This window comes from Ostrinia nubilalis, chromosome 27 (genome assembly GCF_963855985.1).
Source record: "Ostrinia nubilalis chromosome 27, ilOstNubi1.1, whole genome shotgun sequence".
NCBI lineage: Eukaryota > Metazoa > Arthropoda > Insecta > Lepidoptera > Crambidae > Ostrinia > Ostrinia nubilalis.
In genome coordinates, this window is record NC_087114.1 from 6886827 (window position 1) to 6909542 (window position 22716).

A 22716-nucleotide genomic window follows, 5' to 3' on the forward strand; every position below is an offset into this window, starting at 1 on the left:
GGCAGACAATGGTGACTAAGTTTGTTGCGGCGCTTCTTCTCAGCACTTGCCTAATGTTGATCTCGAAGCGCTGGTAGGGTAAAAAAATTATGAGACATGTAGAGGCTCCTTATGAGCAAAATATTTGACGATTTGTAAACATTATATTATAATAGTCTATACAAATAAAGAAATTTTGACTTTGACTTTGACTTTAACAGGCGCTCTACACCAGCCTCTAGGGTCAACATAACACACACTTTGAGAACCAGCGCTGCTGTTTGGCACAGATGGTTTCCGCATTGGTCAGATAAAGCAGAAATACTGGCTACTGTCCGCGGGTATGCTTGATAATAATATTTATACTTCTGCATTCTAAAATACAGGGTGGCGAATGGTCAAGAAATCAAAACATTTGTTACTTGACCCATATTGGACTTAACTGAACACTGGACCACAATCTATGTACTTCAATAATATTATAAAGTTGAAGAGAGAGAAGAGAGAGTTGTTTGTTTCTTCTGATTTTCTGATACGATTTCAAAAAAATATTTTTGTGTTGAATAGCTAATTTATTGAGGACTAAGTTTTGCCCGCGGCATCACCCGCGTGTTTAGTTTGTCATAGTTCGTCATAAATCCGTACAAACTTTCGCATTTATAATAATTAGTAAGATGGTTATAGGCTATATAACATCACCCTACAGCCAATAAGGGCGGAGCAGTAACGAAAAGTGTTGCAAAAACAGGAAATATTATTCACTCTTTTCAAGCATTATACATTTGTTGTTACACTCTCCACCCAAAAACACTATAGGCACTATCAGATCAGCTGTACATCAACAACAACATTAGCATATTAATCCGCACAAAATCACGGGCCGTGACTAGTATGCGCCGTGAACCGTGCGAGTTGCGCCGGCGCCGCTCCCGACACGCCAAGGTGTAAAATTTATTTAAAATCCAGCGAAACTTCGAACTCCTCCTATGTTCTTCTGATTGATTTCGTTGCGGGTCCAATGACAGTTTAACTTTCGCTGGAACAAACTTAATCTTCACTGGTTGGGTTATTGGCGGTCAAGCTGTAGATCCTGGCTACACAGGAGTTGCATTGGGAACGAGAGGTGGGAATCCCGTTAAAAATCTTGCTATTTAATCTCCACCACTGCAGGAGCACAACCTCTCTAGTTTACTACAGAATGAGCATCTGGCCTGCACTTTATAATCCCCAACAAAAACTTCTTTAAAGATGAACTACAACGAACGGTCCCACCCGTGACATTGACGGGGACGCCACTGTCAATACCGGATCGCTGGTTCCGATTTTTGCCACGTTGGAACCTATTATAGTTGAACTATAGTTCGTGTAGGTAATACCTTTAAACAAAATCTTGATTGACACTGATCACTGTCAAAATGAACTCTCGAAAGTTCACTGAATTACTACAAAAACCGTGATACCATCGCGGGTTCAAGGGACTAGTCACGGGCCGTGGCTCTGCTCATTATCAATGCCCACTGATGGTAAGGATTTACGTCTTGCTATCTAATTAATTATCGTGCCTGTCTAGCTAGACTTTAGCTACGGAAACAACCGTAAACTTTTGAGAAATAGATTGAACGCCCGTATTCACAAACGAAGTAGAAAATCAAACGCACAGCGTTGAATAGAGCTCTGTGATTGGTTCATGTGTCACCCTGGGCGTCCATGCGTACTGCGAGACCTCTAACGCACGTATTCACAAACGAAGCTTGCTTAAGTGAAGCAGAAAATCGAACGCACAGCGTTGAATAGAGCTCTGTGATTGGTTCGTGTGTCACCATGTGCCACCACGGTGAGACATCATTGTAATGTTTGTGAATACGGGCGTAAATCAATGAACAAATGTTTAATAAAATGTTGGTACACTCCCTGACCAATTTCATAGTTATAAGGCTGACTTTGAGTTGAATTGAGAATCCTTTTTTTGAATTCGGTTATAATGAATGACAGACGAAGTGAATGATGAGTTGTTGAGTTTCTTGCACTGCTTCTTCTCAGCACTGGCCCATATTACTGTCCCGAAGCAGTGTTAAGGTTGGGACGTGTAAAAGTTCTCTTTGAGAGCCTACTTACAGAACACAAATGAGTATTTGGGACAGAAAAGTTCTCGAGTGGCGACCACGGGCTGGAAGACGTAGCGTAGGCAGGCTCCTACTAGGTGGACCGACGATCTGGTAAAGGTCGCGGGGAGAACCTGGATGCGGGAATCGCTGGACCTTTCACTATGGAAAGCCTTGGGGGAGGCCTTTGTCCAGCAGTGGACGTCATTTGGCTGAAACGAACGAACGAAATGAGTTTTATTGAGTTTTTTATGACTTTTAATTGTGACAGACGGACAACAAAGTGATCCTAAGAAAAGTACCCAAAGAGAAAAACGGGTCCATTTTGAGTTTTGAATTTTTGAGTTCCGGAAACTTAAGCCTATACGCAGACTGCAAACTTTTTGTCGGCCGATAGTTTTAGTTTTAGTCGGGCAGTTAATCAGTATGGGCATGTATGGAAGTGCGCACATAACATTGATTGATTCTTCATACAAATTACTATCGGCCGACTAAAAATCGGTGGTCTGCGACTAGGCTTAAAATGAATGATAGACGAAATGACTACTAAGTACCATATTCAGCCGATATCACCGTCTTTAGTCTACGGACGATTGTCTATGGCGTGTCTATGGTCTGACTCTGATCCCTTGGTTGTTGCCCGTTCTGCTCGGCCGGGGGCGCTCGCGTGTGAAGTTCGGGCTTAATGAATGCAGGTTAGGGCTGCCACTTTGGTATTTTAAAAGTCTACTTAGGGTGCATTACATAATGAAACTCAAAACTTTGGTTTTTCATAATTTGTACATGTAGAGAGAGAAGTGATATTATGCTCACGGTCTTACATACAGCCTAAAGTGGTGCAGTGCTTAAAGATGATTGAACGTACAATTCAAATTCAAAGAAAATTCATTACTTAGGTCATACACAGCGCGAGAACTGGGATTAAATCAAGTTCTGAGAGTTGTTTTGCATTTAAAATAAATAAAATTATAAGAATAATAAATTACAACTTTAAGATTGACATAATATAGCCAGTCTTGCTAGCATGAGTGTATTATGATGAACTCGACAGAAAATAATGAAAATAAAGTAAGTTTGACTAAGGTGTTCACTATCCTATTTGCACGCGTGCCCTGATTTTCCCGCCATGATTGACAGCTGTCACTCCAAATTCACAGCCTTGAAACGTGGCCATTTGGCCGCTAACCACAGATAATGAAACGTTTGGTTCCCAACGTGACAGCCCTATACTATGATTCTGATACTCGGACACTTATTACTGATGCTAAGTTTATTATAATTGTTATTACATTTAATAGCTGGGTTACAATGCAGTATCAAATTCCGGTCAGTTGTTATGTTTCGGTTTTGTTGAATTAATAGGTACTTAGGTACTCCCCGCGGTTTTGTTTAATAAAATTAATTACAATGCAAACTCATTCCGAAACTGTCTATACATATAAGCCTAACTTCGAACTCCTCCTATGTTCTTCTGATTAATTTCGTTGCGGGTCCAATGACAGTTTAACTTTCCCACAGACAAACTTGACCTTCACTGGTTGGGTTTTTATAGCGGTCAAGCTGTAGATCCTGGCTACACAGAAGTTGCAGCGAGTATTCTATACAAAGCGTATAGTTTTGAATATCCAACAATAGTAGGAATCAAGGTATTAACTATGTAACCTTGTGAACTCGGTCATGCAAATAGTCTATGATGTCACACACACGCATATGCATAAGGTCATAATTGTGAGTTGTCTTCTAAGACTGGTTTTATTCTTAATGATGAACTAGGCTTAGACCGCGGTTTAGCTGGAATAGATTCTGTCACAGCTTCTTCTCAGCACCAGCCAATATTTTTAATTAAACACCTTGAAAAAAATCGCATTATGAGTAGGCGCACACCGACCGATAGTTGTGCCCGATTTCAAATTGTATGAAGAATCGGCCAAATCGAATCGGCGTAGTGTGCGCTCCCATACATACCCATACTGATCAACAGCCCGACTAAACTATCGGCCGACGAAAAATCAACGGTGTGCGCCTACTCTAAGAGCATGGGTTCGATTCCCGCCTTACGATTCTTAGTTCAATTTTTTCAAGTTGTTTATTTAAAATTTAGTTTGAGAAGCGACTCTAATCCCTATGTTGTCCCTGTGGTAGAGCAAATTGTATTGGTAAGTGTAAAAAGGCCCTTCTACATTTAGGATATAGAATGTGAATTTTAATCCTGAAAATGTATTTACATCTTTAAAAAATATACTTTATTTACGAAGTTAAACGTGTCTATCTTTACCAAAATTAATCAAAATTCCTTCAGCATTTTGGGCACGAAAATATCAGGCCTTCACACTTAGGCTGAGTTGCACCAACTTACTTTAACCGTAAATATGACAATAACCGGTGATTTTTGTATGGAGTTTGACAGATGTTTGACGTTTGTTAAAGTTAAAGTAAGATGGTGCAACCCAGCCTTAGACATGATAATAATACTAGTTTATGTAAATAATTAAATACATAGGTACATAATTATACATATAGCCGATGTGTCATCTTTTATTCTAAAGGTAGATAACAAATTACCACTAATAATATGGATTTTCTAGGCATTTCATTAGAAACCGGTATTTATGTTTACAATTCTAAATTGTGTATACTAGTGAATAATTGTGTTTCCTATCATAGACTAAAGGCTAACAAAGATGACTGACACCCGTATTCACAAACGATGCTTGCTTAAGTGAAGCAGCAAATCGAACGCACAGGGTTGAATAGAGCTCTGTGATTGGTTCATGTGTCACCCTGTGCCTCCACGCGCACTGTGAGACCTCATAGTAATGTTACGGGCGTGAGTTTCTTTCGCTCTGAAAACGGCCTTATCAAACTAGCAACCCATCAACAGCCATCTTTGGACTATTTAGCCTCTATTTTAATTAATTTTACCGAACATTTCACATAATTTTGTGTTTTTGTTTGTTCCAGGATCAGAAGCGACGGTGGAATGCACGCAAGAGGTGATGAAGGTCACGGTGCCCATGGATGGAGACAGAAGGATATCCTACTTAGATCAATTTAAAGGTAGATCAATTTGAAGAATAGTCGGTTATTAATTTATTATTATTTTTATTATTATTTATTTGACGAGACAAGACAGGTATTTGACCACAATCGCACCTGGTATTAGGCCGTATACAGAAATAAAGCTGGAAACTTATAAGGGTCAATTTCCCAAACAGATTTTTTGAGCGGCGTAGCTGCAAATCATATGTTTTTTATGACATAGAACTTTGATTTTTTTTACACGAAAATATACAGAGGTTCCATTTTGAGGACAACATTATTAATGAGTATTTTCTTTTACAAATTCAACAAAAAATAATTGAACTAAGCGTTTCTAATTTTGGTGCAGTGTCCACATCCTTAATTTCTTACAATATGTATTTTTCTAGCTGAAGATCAAAACAGAACTTAGGGAAAAAGTATATTTTTGAATTATACAATCTATCTATTATCTAAGATTACCAAATTAAGCAAGTTTCCTAAATAACTGTGATTAAGTCACGTCCTTAAGTTTTGTCTGCGAAAAATTTATGATTTTGGTGTCAATAATGAAATAGCTCGTCAGTTTCTTTAAAGATCAAACAGGATTTAAACACTCCCATCATTCGTTAGGTTTAGTACCGCCCCCGCGAGCAGTGACGGCAGACGAGTGCAAGACCTCTGCGTCTTCCCGCCAAAAACGTAAATGTGTTGTTTTTTTTTAAACGGACAACAATTCTGCAATTTTGGTGTCTTTTTGTATAAGATTTCTAAGCTATTCTTTTTAGTTGAATTCCTTGTATAATGTAAAGGAACTGTTTTCATACCATGTGTTAAAATGTTGTTGTTATATTTAAAACAGATTTCATATAATTTAGCTTTTTCAACGAGAATCTAATTTTGGTGAGTCAATTTTGGTGTTTTTGGAGGTGCACCAAAGCATTTTTAACCGACTTAACTCCGTCAATTGTGAACCGATTTTCAAAATTCTTTTTTTGTTCTATAGGGTACACTTATGTGGTGATCCCATTGTCACCAAGTCAGGATCTGATAATGGGATCCTAGGGAAATCGAGAGTAAACCTCAAATTTTGTAGGAATGCAATACGTTTTCTAAAGTTTGTACCGTACCATTTTAGATGGGAGGTATAAAAATTATAGAAATGAAAAAGTAATTTTAAATTTAACAAAAAAGTTTAATTACGACTCTTCAGGGAGTGGATAAACAATTGCAACGCGAAGAATCACCAGTCTTAAGCTCAATCAAAACCACTGCCCTTTTATCCGTGGAGAAGCGTTGACACGAAGTTGGGGTCACGAAGTTGTGATATCGTAGGGTAGTCCGATGACAAAAATGAAACAATCACCTCCGCCGTAGGCCTGATTATGGAGAGTGAGCCGGGAGCAGCAATCGAAATCCGGTACTGGATCCCTGGAATTCCGGAAATCGGACACTTCTTAAAAAGTCTGATTTCATTTGTGTGACTGCCACATCAACCGGAAGTGAAGTCAAGCGGATCAGAAGAAGAAGCGGATATGGTAATGATTATGGCAATAAATAGTGATTAATGATGTGGCAGTTATACACAATCATCCTTAGACTAAACAATGCGATGTTTGTACTAAATAATGAACATGTAATTAAATAGTCACAAACATCTTACAAAATTACCACTAATGAATTACAGTTCTAAGTGCATTACTATAGTAATATTACTACAATAAGCTTAATCTAATCAAAGATAAATAATTTCCTAACATAATAATTAACAACGACCGTTGAAGGTCATGACTGTAAGGTCATGTATGCATGACATTTACTTTTGTATTTATCATATTGAAGTAAAAACGACTATTATTTTATTATTAAACATTCTGCTTTCTAAAACCTTAAGATACTATTATGTACTTTTCAAATACTTAAATGTAGTGCATACATAGGAAGTACATTTAATTATTTTTTTGGCAGGTAGGTGATCAATAAATTTACCAAGCACTAAGTACTATTATCATGTATTAATTTGCAACACTTACCCGTTATCGGGGTGACGTACACAGACTTAATTAGATTCTGAGGCGTAAAAACTTCACGAGTTCGTAAACCTTATATTTAAAAAATCTGCAGTTAAAGTGGTACGTGTCTGCGTACGGATGTTTCGCGAGACACAGTGATGGATTCGCGATCGCTGCGAGCATTCGCCGCGCCTTGAATCATTCGGCGTTCGTTCGTTCGCTCCAAAGATATAATAACAATGGTATCGCGCAGTTTGCTTACAAAAACAGTTCTTTCTATAAATATTATAATTTATTAAATGTTAGTATTTTTCTGATTTAATTGTATATTATTGTTTTCTTTTTATTTTAAATTATAAAATAGTTGTTTTTAATAATTTCGATTTTAGTTTTTAAGAATAGTGTAACGAAGCGTTACATACCCCCCTTTTTAGGTTAGGATTTTTCTTAGAAAATCCAGCTAACTACTAGGTTAGCTTAAAATCTTTAACGTGCCAAGTCCCTATATTGTGACCTGTCATATCTTGAAGATCATAGACTAATTTCGATTTCTTTGCTATTATACGACATTTAATAAATTTAGGAGCTAGTTTTTTTGAAAATTTATTGTCTTTATCGCTTTGATAAAACGTTCTTTTCCAAACAATGTCACCAACATTAAATTCTACATTTTTGCGGCGAAGATCGTAAGTAGTGCTATTTCGAGAATGTGCCTTAATTAGTGAGAGCTGCACTTTATCGAAAAGTTTTTGCAGCACTCCTATGTTTTCCGCATAGCTATCACGTGGCGTGAAAACTATATGGTTCTCCAAGTCTGCGTCAACATAGTGGGAACCACAACTTACAAGTTCACGACCAAAAACTAAAAACGATGGTGTGAATCCAGTCACTTCGTTAACAGCCGAATTAAGAGCAAATTGAATTTTTGGAATGTTAGTGTCCCAAACCCTATGATCTGCATCAATAAAAGTAGATATTGCTGTTATGATGGTTTTATTGTAGCGTTCTACGGTATTTATTTGTGGGGTATATAGAGGAGTATAAAAAACATTTGGGATATTGTAGGTTTCAAATAGTTTTTTCATTGTAACGCTCACAAACTGTCGCCCGTTGTCCATCAGAATGGTACTAGGTATTCCGTGAATAAGAAAAACATGTTCCTCGATTATTTTTGCGATAATTTCGGATGTCGCACGACGGATGGGGAATAACAGGCAATATTTAGAGAAGCAACAGTTAATCACTAACAAAAATGTGTTTTGCTTCCTAGACACGGGTAAGGGACCTACCAAGTCTATGCTCAACATTTGGAAAGGTCGATTACAGTCCTTGGGTCTACCCATTGTACCCAGTGTGGAGTGATTAGGGTGTTTGTGAGCGAGACAAGTATCACAATTAGAGACGAAACTTACAACATCTTGATGCATATTAGGCCAAAAATATCGTAAGCTAAGACGTTTGTGTGTTTTATAAATGCCAAAATGGCCAGAGGTAGGTTCAGAATGGTTTTTAGCTATTATGGTATTTCTATCTTCTAACGGAACAACTTCTTTCCATTCGAACTCTCGAGTGAGTGGATTAAGCGACTTAAAAAATCGAAATAATTTTCCATTTTTAACTTGATAGTTTAAAAATGATGTTGGTGATGTCTTACAACCATTTAATATATTCAAAAACCAGGGATCACTTGTTTTATTGGTGTCGCATACTGTGTCAATAGTTGTAATCGGAACTGCGCGTGACAGACTATCTGGAACTAGATTCTCTGTCCCTTTCCGGTGTTTTATATCGAAATTATAGGCTGATAGTCGTACTCCCCATCGAGCTAATCTTCCAGTTGGGTTATTAAGGTTGAGGAACCACTTAAGGGAAGAATGGTCTGTGTAAACTGTGAATTTAAGACCATTTTCCAAATAGCAACGCCAATGTTCGATTGCAGTGAGTACGGCTAATGCTTCGCGTTCTGTTGCACTATAATTTCGTTCGGGTTGTGAAAGAGACTTACTCATGTAAGCAATTACCCTTTCCTTCCCATCCAGAGTTTGAGTGAGAACTGCTCCAATTCCGTAATCACTCGCATCAGTATGCACTTCAAAAGATTTTGTATAGTCTGGGCAAGAAAGAATTGGTGTAGTTGACAAACATTTTTTTAACTTGTTAAAAGCCAGGTCGGCTTCTGTAGACCAAATAAAAGGAGGGGCGTTTTTGCCTTGTGTCGTGAGTTTATTCAACGGGCTTGCCAAGGTACTGAAATTCGGAATAAACCTTCTGTACCAGGAGGCAGTACCTAAGAAACGCCTAACTTCTTTGCGGTTTGTGGGAGTAGGATAGTTAACTATCGACTCGACTTTATCAGGATCCGCCTGCAAGCCATTAGAGTCGACAATGTAGCCCAAGTATTTAAGTTGGTTTCTAAAAAAATGGCTTTTTCGAAGGTTTATTGTGAGGTTAGCCATCTTAAGCTTTTCAAAAACACGAGTTAAGAGAGATATGTGTTGTTCAAAACTATTAGATACAACAATGACGTCATCGATAAATACGAATACCCTATGCTCAAATTCTGGCCCGTAGAATAGTTTGTCTACTAATCTTTGTTGGGTGGCTGGAGCGTTAGTGAGACCAAAAGCCATGGATTTGAATTGATAGGTACCGCGTGAAGGAATATAAAAAGCCGTCTTTTGTCTGTCTTCCTCTCGAATCAGAATCTGCCAAAAAGATTTTGAGAGGTCTAAGCTAGATAAATATTTTGCGTCGCGTAGGTTGTCAAGAATTTCTGCAATATAGGGTAGGCTATATGCATCTTTTTTAGTTATAGCATTTAATTTCCTACTGTCGAGGCAAAACCGCATTTCTCCATTTTTCTTCGGAGTTAATAGAACTGGGGATGACCACGGACTCTCGCATGGTTCTACGACGTCATCTTTAAGCATTTCGTCAAGTTGTTCGACCAAAATGCGTTGTTTTTCTGGTGACATCCTGTAATAGCGCTGGCGAATGGGGGTTGCATCCCCAGTGTCAATTGGATGTGTTATTAAAGTAGTACGGCCTAAGCCACGCTCTTCATATGATATCTCGCGGAAAAGTGATGTCATATAGTCTGCTGTAGATTTTTGTTCCGGTGTGAGGTGAACGTACGAACATAGGTTTTCAGGTTCAGACTGAAGTTCAGTAGTGAAGATACCGTCTGAGTCCTTGTAGTATACTATACTGTCGAGGTGTTTAGGAAAAAGACCAAACGTCCTCCAAAAGTCCATACCTAATATAAGTTGGTGTTTTAAGTCCGGAACCACATATATTTTCAGTATGTGTGTTTACTCATAAAAGGTAATTGGGAGGTATAGAGTTCCTATTGAGTTCAATTTTTCGCCACCCGCTGCAATAAACTGAAAGGTATCAGATTCGTGTAGCTTAAAACCTGATTTTAAAAAGAATACATGGGCACCATTACCCAATATAGTGGTAGAGGACCCAGTGTCAAGTAGTCCAATAACAGAATTGTTACTAATTGTAACAGAAACATAGGGTCGGGACATATTTTTTGCATTATTTACGTGGATTGACGAGACCGCGTTGTAAGTAGAAAACGAAGATACAAAATTCAACCACCGATTCCAGTCCCCAGGGTTGAAATTTTTGTTAGAGTAAGTGTGTCTAGAAACACTGTCCACGCAATCCACGTCGTTTAGTTTTTTTGATTATCGACGGGATTACATTTAGGGCATTCGGGGGTGCGACAGTCCTTCTCTCCACACTTAAAACAAAAGATTTTTCGCTCTTCTTTACAATTCTTTAGAGAGTGGTCATTAGTTTTACATCTGGGACAGAATATGTATTCAGAGGAAGATCTATCAACAGCGTTAACAAACTCACTTTTATTTTGTTTGAACTCTTTTTGATTTGTGTTTTGTTTATTGTTCTCTGTTTTATTTTTAAATTCACCCTTAAATTCACTTTTGTAATTACTATTTACATAGAATTTATTCTTGTAAGCAAACTCGGGAGCTAATGTGGTAGTAGAAACTCTAGGTGGCTCATGAAAGTGAGAGAATCTAGCTAAGACATGTTCATAGTTACGGCAGGCTGACACCAGGGAGTCTATGCTCCTAATATTTGGTGTAGCAGCTAACGTACTAGCATAGCAAGGACGAATATTATGGAGAAGAATTTCTAACTTTTCCTCTTCCGAAAAAGGTTTGCTGAGTCTTGAAAATAGTCCATGCATGATTGATATGTATATCGTGATATTTTCTTGTTCACCTTGAGTACGGGATCTTATTTCTGCAGCGAGTCTGTAATCATAATCACTTGCGCTAAAATCCTGTTTGAGTAGAATACAAAGATCTTGCCATGAATTCACTTTATCTTTATTGTAACGATACCAGTGTAGAGCGTCACCTGTAAAAATTTCATAAGCCAACGAGAGTATCTTCTCAAACGATATACCACGAGACTGGACAAATTCCTCAACCTTTAGTATGAACGAATGAACGCAACTGTTGCCTGAATATTTAAGTTTTCCGATATCGGCCGATAAGCTACGTTCACCGCAAGAAACAGAAATTGTAGTTTGTTCTGCAACAGTGTCAGAGCACGATGTGGTGGTAGCTTTAGTTTGTGAACTGGAAGCAGGTCTCAAAGTATTTAGTTCTTTGTAATAAGAATTAAAATTAGTTACGCAAACCTTGTAAATATCAGCTACTTCCGTTGTATTGTTTATCCTGTTTATACGATGATAAAGATGATTTAGTAAGGCTTCAGTTCTAGTAAACAAATTTTTTTCAAATTTAGATTTTAAGTTAAGCAAGAGGTTATGTGCTTTTAGCAGCGATTCCTTAACTTGTTTCAGATCATCACTTGGTTCTAAATATGATTCAGATATGTCCTCCGATGAATTTAGTTGGGAAAACTTTACAATTTGTTTGCGTAACTCTTGAACTGAGCCAGATGAACCACCTCGAAGTTCCACCTCATACTCTAATTCAGTCTTTTGTAAAGAAAGGAATTTAATTGGGTACGACATCTTCCTTAAATAAGAAGGGTATGTGTTGCAAAATTATATAATGCTAGTAATATCTAACTACTCTAAGTACTAATGATTTTTAAGCAAGGTACTAATTCGGTGAAAGTACCTGTCATACAATGTGTGGTTTTAATATTTAATTAAAGAGGTTCTGAACCACTTACAATATACATTGTTTTTTTAAATAATTTGACGTTTCATACAGAAAACCACACATAGATAACACATATTAATAGCATAATCAGTCTTATACTAGGTTTAAGCCAACACCAGAAAAAACTATTAATTGCTAAAAAAAACAAGTGACACTTCGGTTGCAATTATACTCGTTATTGGGCGCCAATGTACCGTACCATTTTAGATGGGAGGTATAAAAATTATAGAAATGAAAAAGTAATTTTAAATTTAACAAAAAAGTTTAATTACGACTCTTCAGGGAGTGGATAAACAATTGCAACGCGAAGAATCACCAGTCTTAAGCTCAATCAAAACCACTGCCCTTTTATCCGTGGAGAAGCGTTGACACGAAGTTGGGGTCACGAAGTTGTGATATCGTAGGGTAGTCCGATGACAAAAATGAAACAATCACCTCCGCCGTAGGCCTGATTATGGAGAGTGAGCCGGGAGCAGCAATCGAAATCCGGTACTGGATCCCTGGAATTCCGGAAATCGGACACTTCTTAAAAAGTCTGATTTCATTTGTGTGACTGCCACATCAACCGGAAGTGAAGTCAAGCGGATCAGAAGAAGAAGCGGATATGGTAATGATTATGGCAATAAATAGTGATTAATGATGTGGCAGTTATACACAATCATCCTTAGACTAAACAATGCGATGTTTGTACTAAATAATGAACATGTAATTAAATAGTCACAAACATCTTACAAAATTACCACTAATGAATTACAGTTCTAAGTGCATTACTATAGTAATATTACTACAATAAGCTTAATCTAATCAAAGATAAATAATTTCCTAACATAATAATTAACAACGACCGTTGAAGGTCATGACTGTAAGGTCATGTATGCATGACATTTACTTTTGTATTTATCATATTGAAGTAAAAACGACTATTATTTTATTATTAAACATTCTGCTTTCTAAAACCTTAAGATATTATTATGTACTTTTCAAATACTTAAATGTAGTGCATACATAGGAAGTACATTTAATTATTTTTTTGGCAGGTAGGTGATCAATAAATTTACCAAGCACTAAGTACTATTATCATGTATTAATTTGCAACACTTACCCGTTATCGGGGTGACGTACACAGACTTAATTAGATTCTGAGGCGTAAAAACTTCACGAGTTCGTAAACCTTATATTTAAAAAATCTGCAGTTAAAGTGGTACGTGTCTGCGTACGGATGTTTCGCGAGACACAGTGATGGATTCGCGATCGCTGCGAGCATTCGCCGCGCCTTGAATCATTCGGCGTTCGTTCGTTCGCTCCAAAGATATAATAACAATGGTATCGCGCAGTTTGCTTACAAAAACAGTTCTTTCTATAAATATTATAATTTATTAAATGTTAGTATTTTTCTGATTTAATTGTATATTATTGTTTTCTTTTTATTTTAAATTATAAAATAGTTGTTTTTAATAATTTCGATTTTAGTTTTTAAGAATAGTGTAACGAAGCGTTACAAGTTATTCAAGTAGTCATCATCTAATGTTGATGAGGTGATGATGGAAGGTAAAACTCCTTAACGCTTAGGAGTTGGAGGATAATTCTTTAAATATTTTAGGTAGGTATGTACATACAGTTGTATTATTTCAGGTATTTAAGATGAGCTGATGATGAAAGGTCAAACTACATAAGTTAGGAGTTAGATGATACTCAATACTCATTTGTTGATACACACATTGACACATGATACATTGATACTTTTTAGTTGCCGATATTTAAAGTGGGGAGCCTGTATTTTGCTAGGAAGATTATTTACACTTGGATTGTGATTATTGTCTTAATCACATTAAACATAGGTACTGTCCCTCTTCAGTGACAATGACAAGGACTAATCAACTAAAAAGCATGAAAAAAAATAATTTTAACAAAAAAATTAAAACCGACGCCAAAAATCACCTAAAAGTAGAAAATAAGTACGTCGTTATTTATTTATTAGGACAATATACCATGATTAATATTTTTGGAGTCGGTGCTGGTAAATTTAAAACATTTCTTGAGCTTGGCACTAAGCAGGCTGGCACCGACATGACCGACTGACAGCATTTCTAATTTTGGTGCTTTAATATAAATTTTGGTGTTCTCTTAATTTTGATGTAAGGAAAATCTAAAAAACTGCTGGACAAAATTTAATGTCTTAATCATTTTAGAAACAGTATAAGTTTCCAATAAATTTGATCTATAATTATAGAATATAAATACACAAATAACAATTTCCACCAAAATTAGGCAAAAATATGCACTTGTTGAAATTCACCCATAAGCGCTTACCAGCGCTTCTCAGCGCTGCTCCGTTCGTTCACATAGGAAGCAAGTTGAATGGCATTTTATATGGCAGCGTCCAGCGCTGACCAGCGCGTGTTGAAACTTGTCGGCGCCGTTCGGTGCTTATCGGCGCGCGTTCATATATTTTCCTGCACGGGTTACCAGCGCTGTCAAGCGCAGGTAAGCGCTTATAAGTTTCCAGCTTTCTTTCTGTATACGGCCATAAGTGAGATGCAGTCTAGGATGGTACATCCCTGTAAGTGCCTATTCACTCTCGCCTTGAAAAGGCCCGGATTATAATGAGCAAGAAAGACAGAAGCAGACAGCGAAATCCAGTCCCAAGCTGTTCGATTTTGAAATTGTTCTTGGTTTGGGACTAGAGGGGCAGTGTAAAAATGTCCAAGGGTAGATAATTTATTTATTATTTTGATCGAAAATAACAACGCTCCTAGCGCCAGACCAATGGATACCGACTGAGTTAATACTCGTATTTAGAGAGACTGACTTCTTCTTCTTGTCGTGTCGACAACAAACCTACACAGTGTCAGCCCAAAACTCCGCCACAAGAGTGGCGTTGTCAGTAGCCTTAATTAAATCATCCTGCGTGCAGTTGTTTGTTTGACATCAATTGTGTTGATCAGACATCAGAAACTGACTGAAGCACCACAATAATCTTTGATCAATAAGGCACATTTCTACTACAACTAGGTGGTATCTATGTTCTCAACAGCTGTATTTGTGTACTACGTATTATGTACGTTCTCAACATGCAAAACTCCTCCGCCCTTTCGTGATAAGGAGGCGTTCTAGGTACAATTCCCAGGTGGGTCATTTCATTCCTCTGTGACTATGAATGATTGTATACAGGGTGTTAGGTAAATGGGTATATGAGCCGACACTAGCCCATGTTAACATGGTCATATAAATGGTATGGTGAAGTCAGAAAATTTATATCTTCATTTTAATAATTTTATTTTTTATACAAATCGGATTTTATAAAATTTATTTTGTATGAAAATTTAAAAAAATAAAATGATGAAATCAAATTTCTGACTTCACCATACCATTTATATGCCCATGTTAACATGGGCTAGTGTCGGCTCATATACCCATTTACCTAACACCCTGTATGTGCAGCATTTATATTTATTATCTTTTCACTTTTATCAGTTTATTCAAAAAGAGTCTAATGCCCATAATATGTAACAGGAATTTTGTTTTAATAGGGGTCACTTAAAAATTAGGGATTGATGGTGAAAGTACAGGCATTATTATTATAAAGTTAATATACCTAGCGGAATAGAGTAACAAAGGACTGAGCGAGATCTCACTAGCAGCAACACTGTGTGTTAGAAAGAGATGCGAGATGCGAAGTGACAGAACCGTAACAGAACAGTTTTTTGCAACTATTTGACAGTTCGTTAGCACTTATTGGCACGCTGAAAATCTGAACTCCGATATATTTTCAGATTTTACGTGAGTGAAATCGTGGATGTTTATGAGAAATGGTGCTTCAAAAACGTGGTGACCGGTTCAGTGATTAATAATGTAAGAAATAGTGAAAGAATCCTGACAACTGACACACAAATGACATCAGTGACATCCTAAAATCGGTTTCGTTTGACAGCTCGTGGTCGTTGCTCTATTTCGTAGTAATATTAACTTTATGATACACGTTGGATGAACCTGATTCCCATCCCATACACAGAAGTATTAAGGCTCTCCCACGGCCTGCTCGCCTCATGTAGGCTTTGTGCTAGAGATGTAATGGTTTTGAGATTTGAACCGAAAATATCCGAAACTATAGATGCATTACTAGAATTCTAATCTCTGTAAGTTAGTGAACAAATTGTAATTTGTACTGTTGAATATATATATAGGTGTGATTTTTCAACGGCTATTCTTCTTCTTAGTCGGGCACTCTTGGCAGAGTGGTCGTGGTTGCGCTGACGAGGTACATGGTGGGGTAGTGTCATCTCCGAGGGTAGCTCTCCTGGCGATGTGCTATTACCTGACCTTAGATTTTTGTTTTGCGATAGTGACAATGTGCATTTATCTACTATATAAAAATAAGTCGGGTTTTCCTCCCTGACGCTATAACTCCAGAACGCACGAACCGATTTCCACGGTTTTGCATTCGTTGGAAAGGTCTCGGGCTCCGTGAGGTTTATAGCAAAGAAAATTCGGGAAAAGGGGGTAAAACAGGATCCACGCGTACGAAGTCGCGGGCGGCCGCTAGTGAACTATACAAATAAATCTGAAAAGCACTCTTAATCAGTGTTAATGTTACTTCTTGGGATAATAATGTTGGCTAGCGTTAAGAAGTCATAAATATTGTCTACACTCAGCTTGACCACCAATTAACCCCGAAGAACCAGTGACCGTTTGTCCCGGGGAAAAGTCAAAGTAATAGTGGACCCGAAAAGAAATTAAGTCTACACTAAAAGCCTGTCTTACAAATGAAGATCCGTTGCAAAATATCCGTATCGTGTCCGATACGTCCCATCCCTAGCGCCACACGATGCATATGACTGATGAATGGAATCGTAGATGCATCGATTGACTGATGCTTTGTATCGATACATCGATTGATAGCATCTTCGCCGCCTTATGAATAAATGGAGAGCCGGAAGAGTCTAGAGGGTGGAATTTTGTAGTGCCGCCTAGTACTCTTAATACTGTAGATATATGTATATATTTTTTTAAAGAAATAGTAACTGCATTCAAAGATTTACAAAATTTTGCTTGCTACACCCGGGATTAAAAATAATAAAAATCTGTTAAAAATTACACCCTGTATTTTTATTGCATCCATCGTTAGGGTAAAGTATAAGAATGAAATCTCTCTAACAAACATGATAAATCAAATGAAAACCCATGAAATCTTAAATTATTTTCTATGGAAACTGGAAACATTAAAGTATAGATCCAGTATATTCTATTTAAACCTATTATACCGCTTGATAAAGCTCGTGAAGCACTTTCAGGATCAGTAACCAGTTTGTCAATATCTTGTACAGTTTAGAAATAATCCAGTGAGATCACTTTTTTTCCACCCTGTATAGTTATAGGTAGTCTCATTCGTTACATAATTATGGTTTTAATATTCATAATACATATTATAATACTCATAAATAATAAGCATAATAATACTCATAAATATTATGACTGAAAACTGCACGAAGCAAAATTAAAACGAAAAAGATCAGCTTCCTCGTAACTCCTACATACCATCAAAAAGTATACCTACTTACGACAGTTATGCTCATATAACATTATGAGAAATAACTCGCGAAAACGTAATTGTTCAGACACAATCATAATTACTTCACTAAAAGCTAACTAAACTAGAAAGAGTAGTCTCAAGCTATTCACAAAAATTACTATGAGCTCTCACAGTGCGCGTGGACGCACAGGGTGACACACGAACCAATCACAGAGCTCTATTCAACGCTGTGCGTTCGATTTGCTGCTTCACTTAAGGCTTGGTATTTCTGCTAAAGTAGGTATTTCGCGCTGTCAAAATCTGCGCGCGCAATACTTCGCCGAAGACAGCGCGCCAAAGAGCTCTCGCGGCTACACAGTATAGAAATACGCAGTTTAGAAATACGCAGTTGGTTAGGTTAGGTTGACTTCCTTCCGTTCAAGCGTCACACTCATAGCACTTTCTAATACAAATCATATCCAAGTAATACAAATTAAAACAACTTTCAAAATTTTTGGGACTATATTTTAGAATCGAATAAATATAGAATATAACTGCCAAAGTAAACACGGTTCAAAGAGGCGTGGCGTCACCCGACCTTCCGGAAGTTCCGCGCCGGCTAAAAGAATTTCAAGATTACGTCACCCGACCTATCGGTAGATCCTCTGGAGCTTGAGCGATTGGAAAAACATTTTATGATCAGTTACTCGTAGTAGCGATTATTTAGAGCTTGGATAATAATAATAAATTATAGTTGTTGCAATTCACAAAGCTTTGCATGTAGTTAATTACATTAATCAGTACACGCATCAATTTTGTTCAGTCTTTTTGTTTATTAATAAATAAAAATATCATACTAAAATTGCATACATATTTGTTTGTATTGGTCTGGGTGTTTTCTTTCCATAATTTATGTATAACGTATGTACGGGGCTCTGTATCGAAAATCACTATGAGCAATGAGCATCACACACGGTTACCTGGAGTGCATTACCGCAGCAAAATTTTTATAAATGTTGTGCTTTAGAGAGTCGAGAGTATAGCAGATAATTAGTCCTTTGTTTGTTTGTTTTGTGATGTCCCAGATCTCGTAAATGGCTCAACGCAGAAGTTTGAAAAAAATACCAATGATAGACCTTAATATTTCCAAATTAGTTCAAATATTAGTCATTGATTTGAATGATAAACCCCAGTGTAATTAAAAGATTTCAGAAAATCAGATAAAACGGATTTGTGAGTAAACCAGTACTCTTACAATCGAATAAAAAGGTGTAGCATGTACCCTTGGTACACCTTTATAACCACAGTATGTTTTTGGCTAAAATATTCTTCTATCTTGCAGTTTAGACTTTTATTACAGACCTCAGACAGTATTTTTGGAAAACTTTTACGCATGGTGGAGGAAGGGACGCTCTAGAGACTCAAGTCTAGAAGGAGTCACATGAACTCCAAGTTTTAAATCCGCTGACATCTGCTGCATCTGCCATCTTTTTGGCTAGAAGATTCGTCTATCTTGCAGCTTAGACCTTTAGCTACAGACCTTAGTATTTTTGAAACATTCTTACGCATGGTGGAGGAAGAGACGCTCTAGAGCAGTGGTTCTTAACCGGTGGTCCGCGGACCACTGGTGGTCCCTGGAGGCATTCCAAGTGGTCCACGATGTGCACTTGCACACCTTGGTCAAAACCACTTTTAACTGATTTTTGCAGTCAAACTGGTTTTGACCGATTATGAGGTGGTCCCTGACAAGACAGAAATTTGGTAAAATGGTCCCTCATGACTTAAAGGTTAAGAACCACTGCTCTTGAGACTCAAAACTACAAGGATACACATGAACTCCAGTTTTAAATCCGTTGATATCTGCTGCATCTGCCATGTTTTTGGCTATAAGATTCTTCTATCTTACGGCTTAGACCTTTAGCTACAGACCTTAGACAGTATTTTTGTGAAAATTCTTACGCATGGTGGAGGAAGGGACGCTCTAGACACTCAAGTCTACAAGGAGTCTCATGAACTCCAGTTTTAAATCCGTTGACATCTGCTGCATCTGCCATCTTTTTGGCTAGAAGATTCTTCTATCTTGCAGCTTTGACCTTTAGCTACAGACCTTAGACAGTATTTTTGAAACATTCTTACGCATGGTGGAGGAAGGGACGCTCTAGAGACTCAAGTCTACAAGGAGTCATATGAACTCCAGTTTTAAATCCGTTGACATCTGCTGCATCTGCCATCTCTTTGGCTAGAAGATTCTTCTATCTTACAGCTTAGACCTTTAGCTACAGACCTTAGACAGTATTTTTTATTATTTATTTGTGTCAGTGTGCTCTTCTAAAGAGTGTAAGACGATTGTATGTAGGTACTATTAAAATGTAATTTTAACTCATTGGTTTTGTCTCATATTTGAGGAATGTACTATGTATCATGAGTAGAGTCTTTGTTTAAAAGGATGCGAACGATTTAAATTTCAATAGGTAGACAAAATTGATAATTCTTAATTATCAAAAATTTAAGCTTTCTCCAGTAACACTGATATTATTATACTGTGACTCATCAAAGTCATCATTGTCAAAAATATTGACAAATCGCGAACTGTCACGGCCAAAAAACTGACACGCGTCCGTCCTCCGTAAGCGCCACCGCGCGACTGATTGAGATTGTCCAAGCCGTCATGGACGATTTTTTTCACATTTTTTAACATAGTAACTAAATAAGACGCAATATAAAAATTTCATCCGTTAAAAGCCCTCAAGTTATTTCTGAACTTTAGTTTAGTAAAAGATTTAGAATCTCAAATAGCTTATTTTAAAAATAAAACCATAAATAGAAAACGAATAGAGGTAACTTTGGGAATTTATTCTATCGAGTCAACTTCATCAAATCGTGTTTCCATCCGTTAATAGCCCTAGAAAATATCCTCAACTATGCCCAATAAAAATCTTAGCCTTTAATTTTACTGTTTAGTACCTCAAAAATGAAAAATGAAAACCTCATTTTCGCCATTTTCTCTGCTACCCGGCCTTAAGCAAGCATCGTTTGTGAATACGGGCGTCACACTGCTTCTTCTCATCACTGGCCCATTTATTGTCCCGAAGCAGTGGTAGAATTTAAAAATACCTACGTGTAAAAGCGCTTTTTAAAAGCCTATTTGTAGAAAATAAAAGACTTGGCTTTTATTATTGCTATTCATTAATATTGAACTTCAAACTCCTCAAAGTTCTTCTGATTAATTTCGTTGCGGGTCCAAGGACAGTTAAACTTTCCCCCGGGACAAACTTGACCTTCTCTGGTTAGGTTTTTTTGGCAGTCAAGCTGTAGATCCTGGTTACTACACAGGTGGGAATAGTCCCGTTTTATGATTGCTATGGCATGCCAAGTTCCACCTTCTCATCAGTCGCCACTGCAGAAACACGACCCTCGCGACTAAGGGACAAATATGCGAACATCAGGCCTCCCCAACCCGTCTGGCCAGCGTGGGGAGTGTAGGACAAATCCTCCATTTGCCTCTGGTAAATTAGAGAGGGTCGTGCTCATGCAGTGGAGACTAAATGACCTGACGATAATGACGAAATTACACTTGTCTAGAGAGACAATGAATGGGTCTACTCTAACATTTTCTATACCTGAAGTTATACTTAATTGTCATACCAACAAAAAACGACGTTATCTAGAACGCACTGTTAGAGATTCTGTTTAGTGATTTTGTAACCTACAGTGCAAATAATAGAGTGCATGTCGACACACTCAATTGTGCAAAAGAGCAGGGATGTATTTAGTACCTAAATTAGTAGTAAGTACCTAAATACAACAGATTAGTACTTCAAATCTGGCGAATTTCTTTATTTAACGAATAATACATGTAAAAGTTTTTGAGGATAAATGGATAGATAGATGTAGTAAATGGATGTTTGTTACTCTTTCACACAAAAACTACTGAAAGGATTTCCATAACCCTTTGTAGTATTAAACGATACAAATTACAACGATAAGTGTCAAGGAAATCGGTCTTTCAGTGACAAACTGAATTTCTTATACCTGTTAGATAACTATAAAAGCGAAAGGTCACTGAACTGATTGACTGACTCACTCATCACGAAATCTCAGAAACTACAAGTGCTAGGAGTCTGATGTTTTGCATGAAAGTTCCTTTTAGAACATAGGTGCTTTTACGAAACTCCACCCCTATGAGGGTAAAACGGGATTCACGTGTACGAAGTCGCGGGCGGCCGCTATAATCGTAAGACGTAAAACCGCCAAAATTGTACCTTTCTTTTTCCTTTTCTATATTTTTCTTTCTCTTTTCTTATCTTGTGTGGAATATAATAAAGTGTAATCTACATAATAAACTGCTAACCATCAAAACTTTCTGCTGACAAAGTTTAACAAACCACACGCCCGAACTTCGCCTCTGTGTCTTCACTAATTGCCTGTGAACCCATTCATTAGCTGAAGTACTTTCACTGTACGTCAGACGCACAATAGTGACACATGTCACGGTGACGCTAGCTGTCACGCGTGTATGTTTTGTGACTCTTTTGGGGTCAAATGGAAGGTTTGCCATTGTTTTGGTGATGTTTGACAGGATGTTACAGGATGAGAGAGCTACTTAAAAAGATAAAATATTTCTTGAAAATACACAAATAAATATTTTCAATACTCATATTTTTAGGGTTCCGTAGTCCTGACAAGGAACCCTTATAGTTTCGATATGTCTGTCTGTCCGAGGTTTTGCTTGGAAACTATTGGCACTAGGGAGCTGTAATTTTGTGGAAGTACCTATGTATATTAATCACGCCGACAAAACGGTAAAACAAAACTTAAAAAAAAAATTTTTTGAAAAAAGATGTTTTTTTAGTATAGCTCCCCTACATGTAATTTTTTAAATGTTAATTCTATTCTTCGAAAACGATACTTTTTTTGCTCGG

At 37.3% G+C, this 22716-nt stretch overlaps 1 protein-coding gene across 1 annotated transcript in view; it reads left to right on the forward strand.

Moving 5' to 3' along the window:
* The window catches only part of LOC135085043 (uncharacterized), a 95244-nt gene that overhangs the window by 63494 nt on the left and 9034 nt on the right, over window positions 1–22716 (forward strand). The window contains exon 3 of the mRNA XM_063979823.1: window positions 5043–5138. Coding sequence (XP_063835893.1) covers window positions 5043–5138 — 96 coding nt within the window. The remainder of the gene's footprint in view (window positions 1–5042; window positions 5139–22716) is intronic.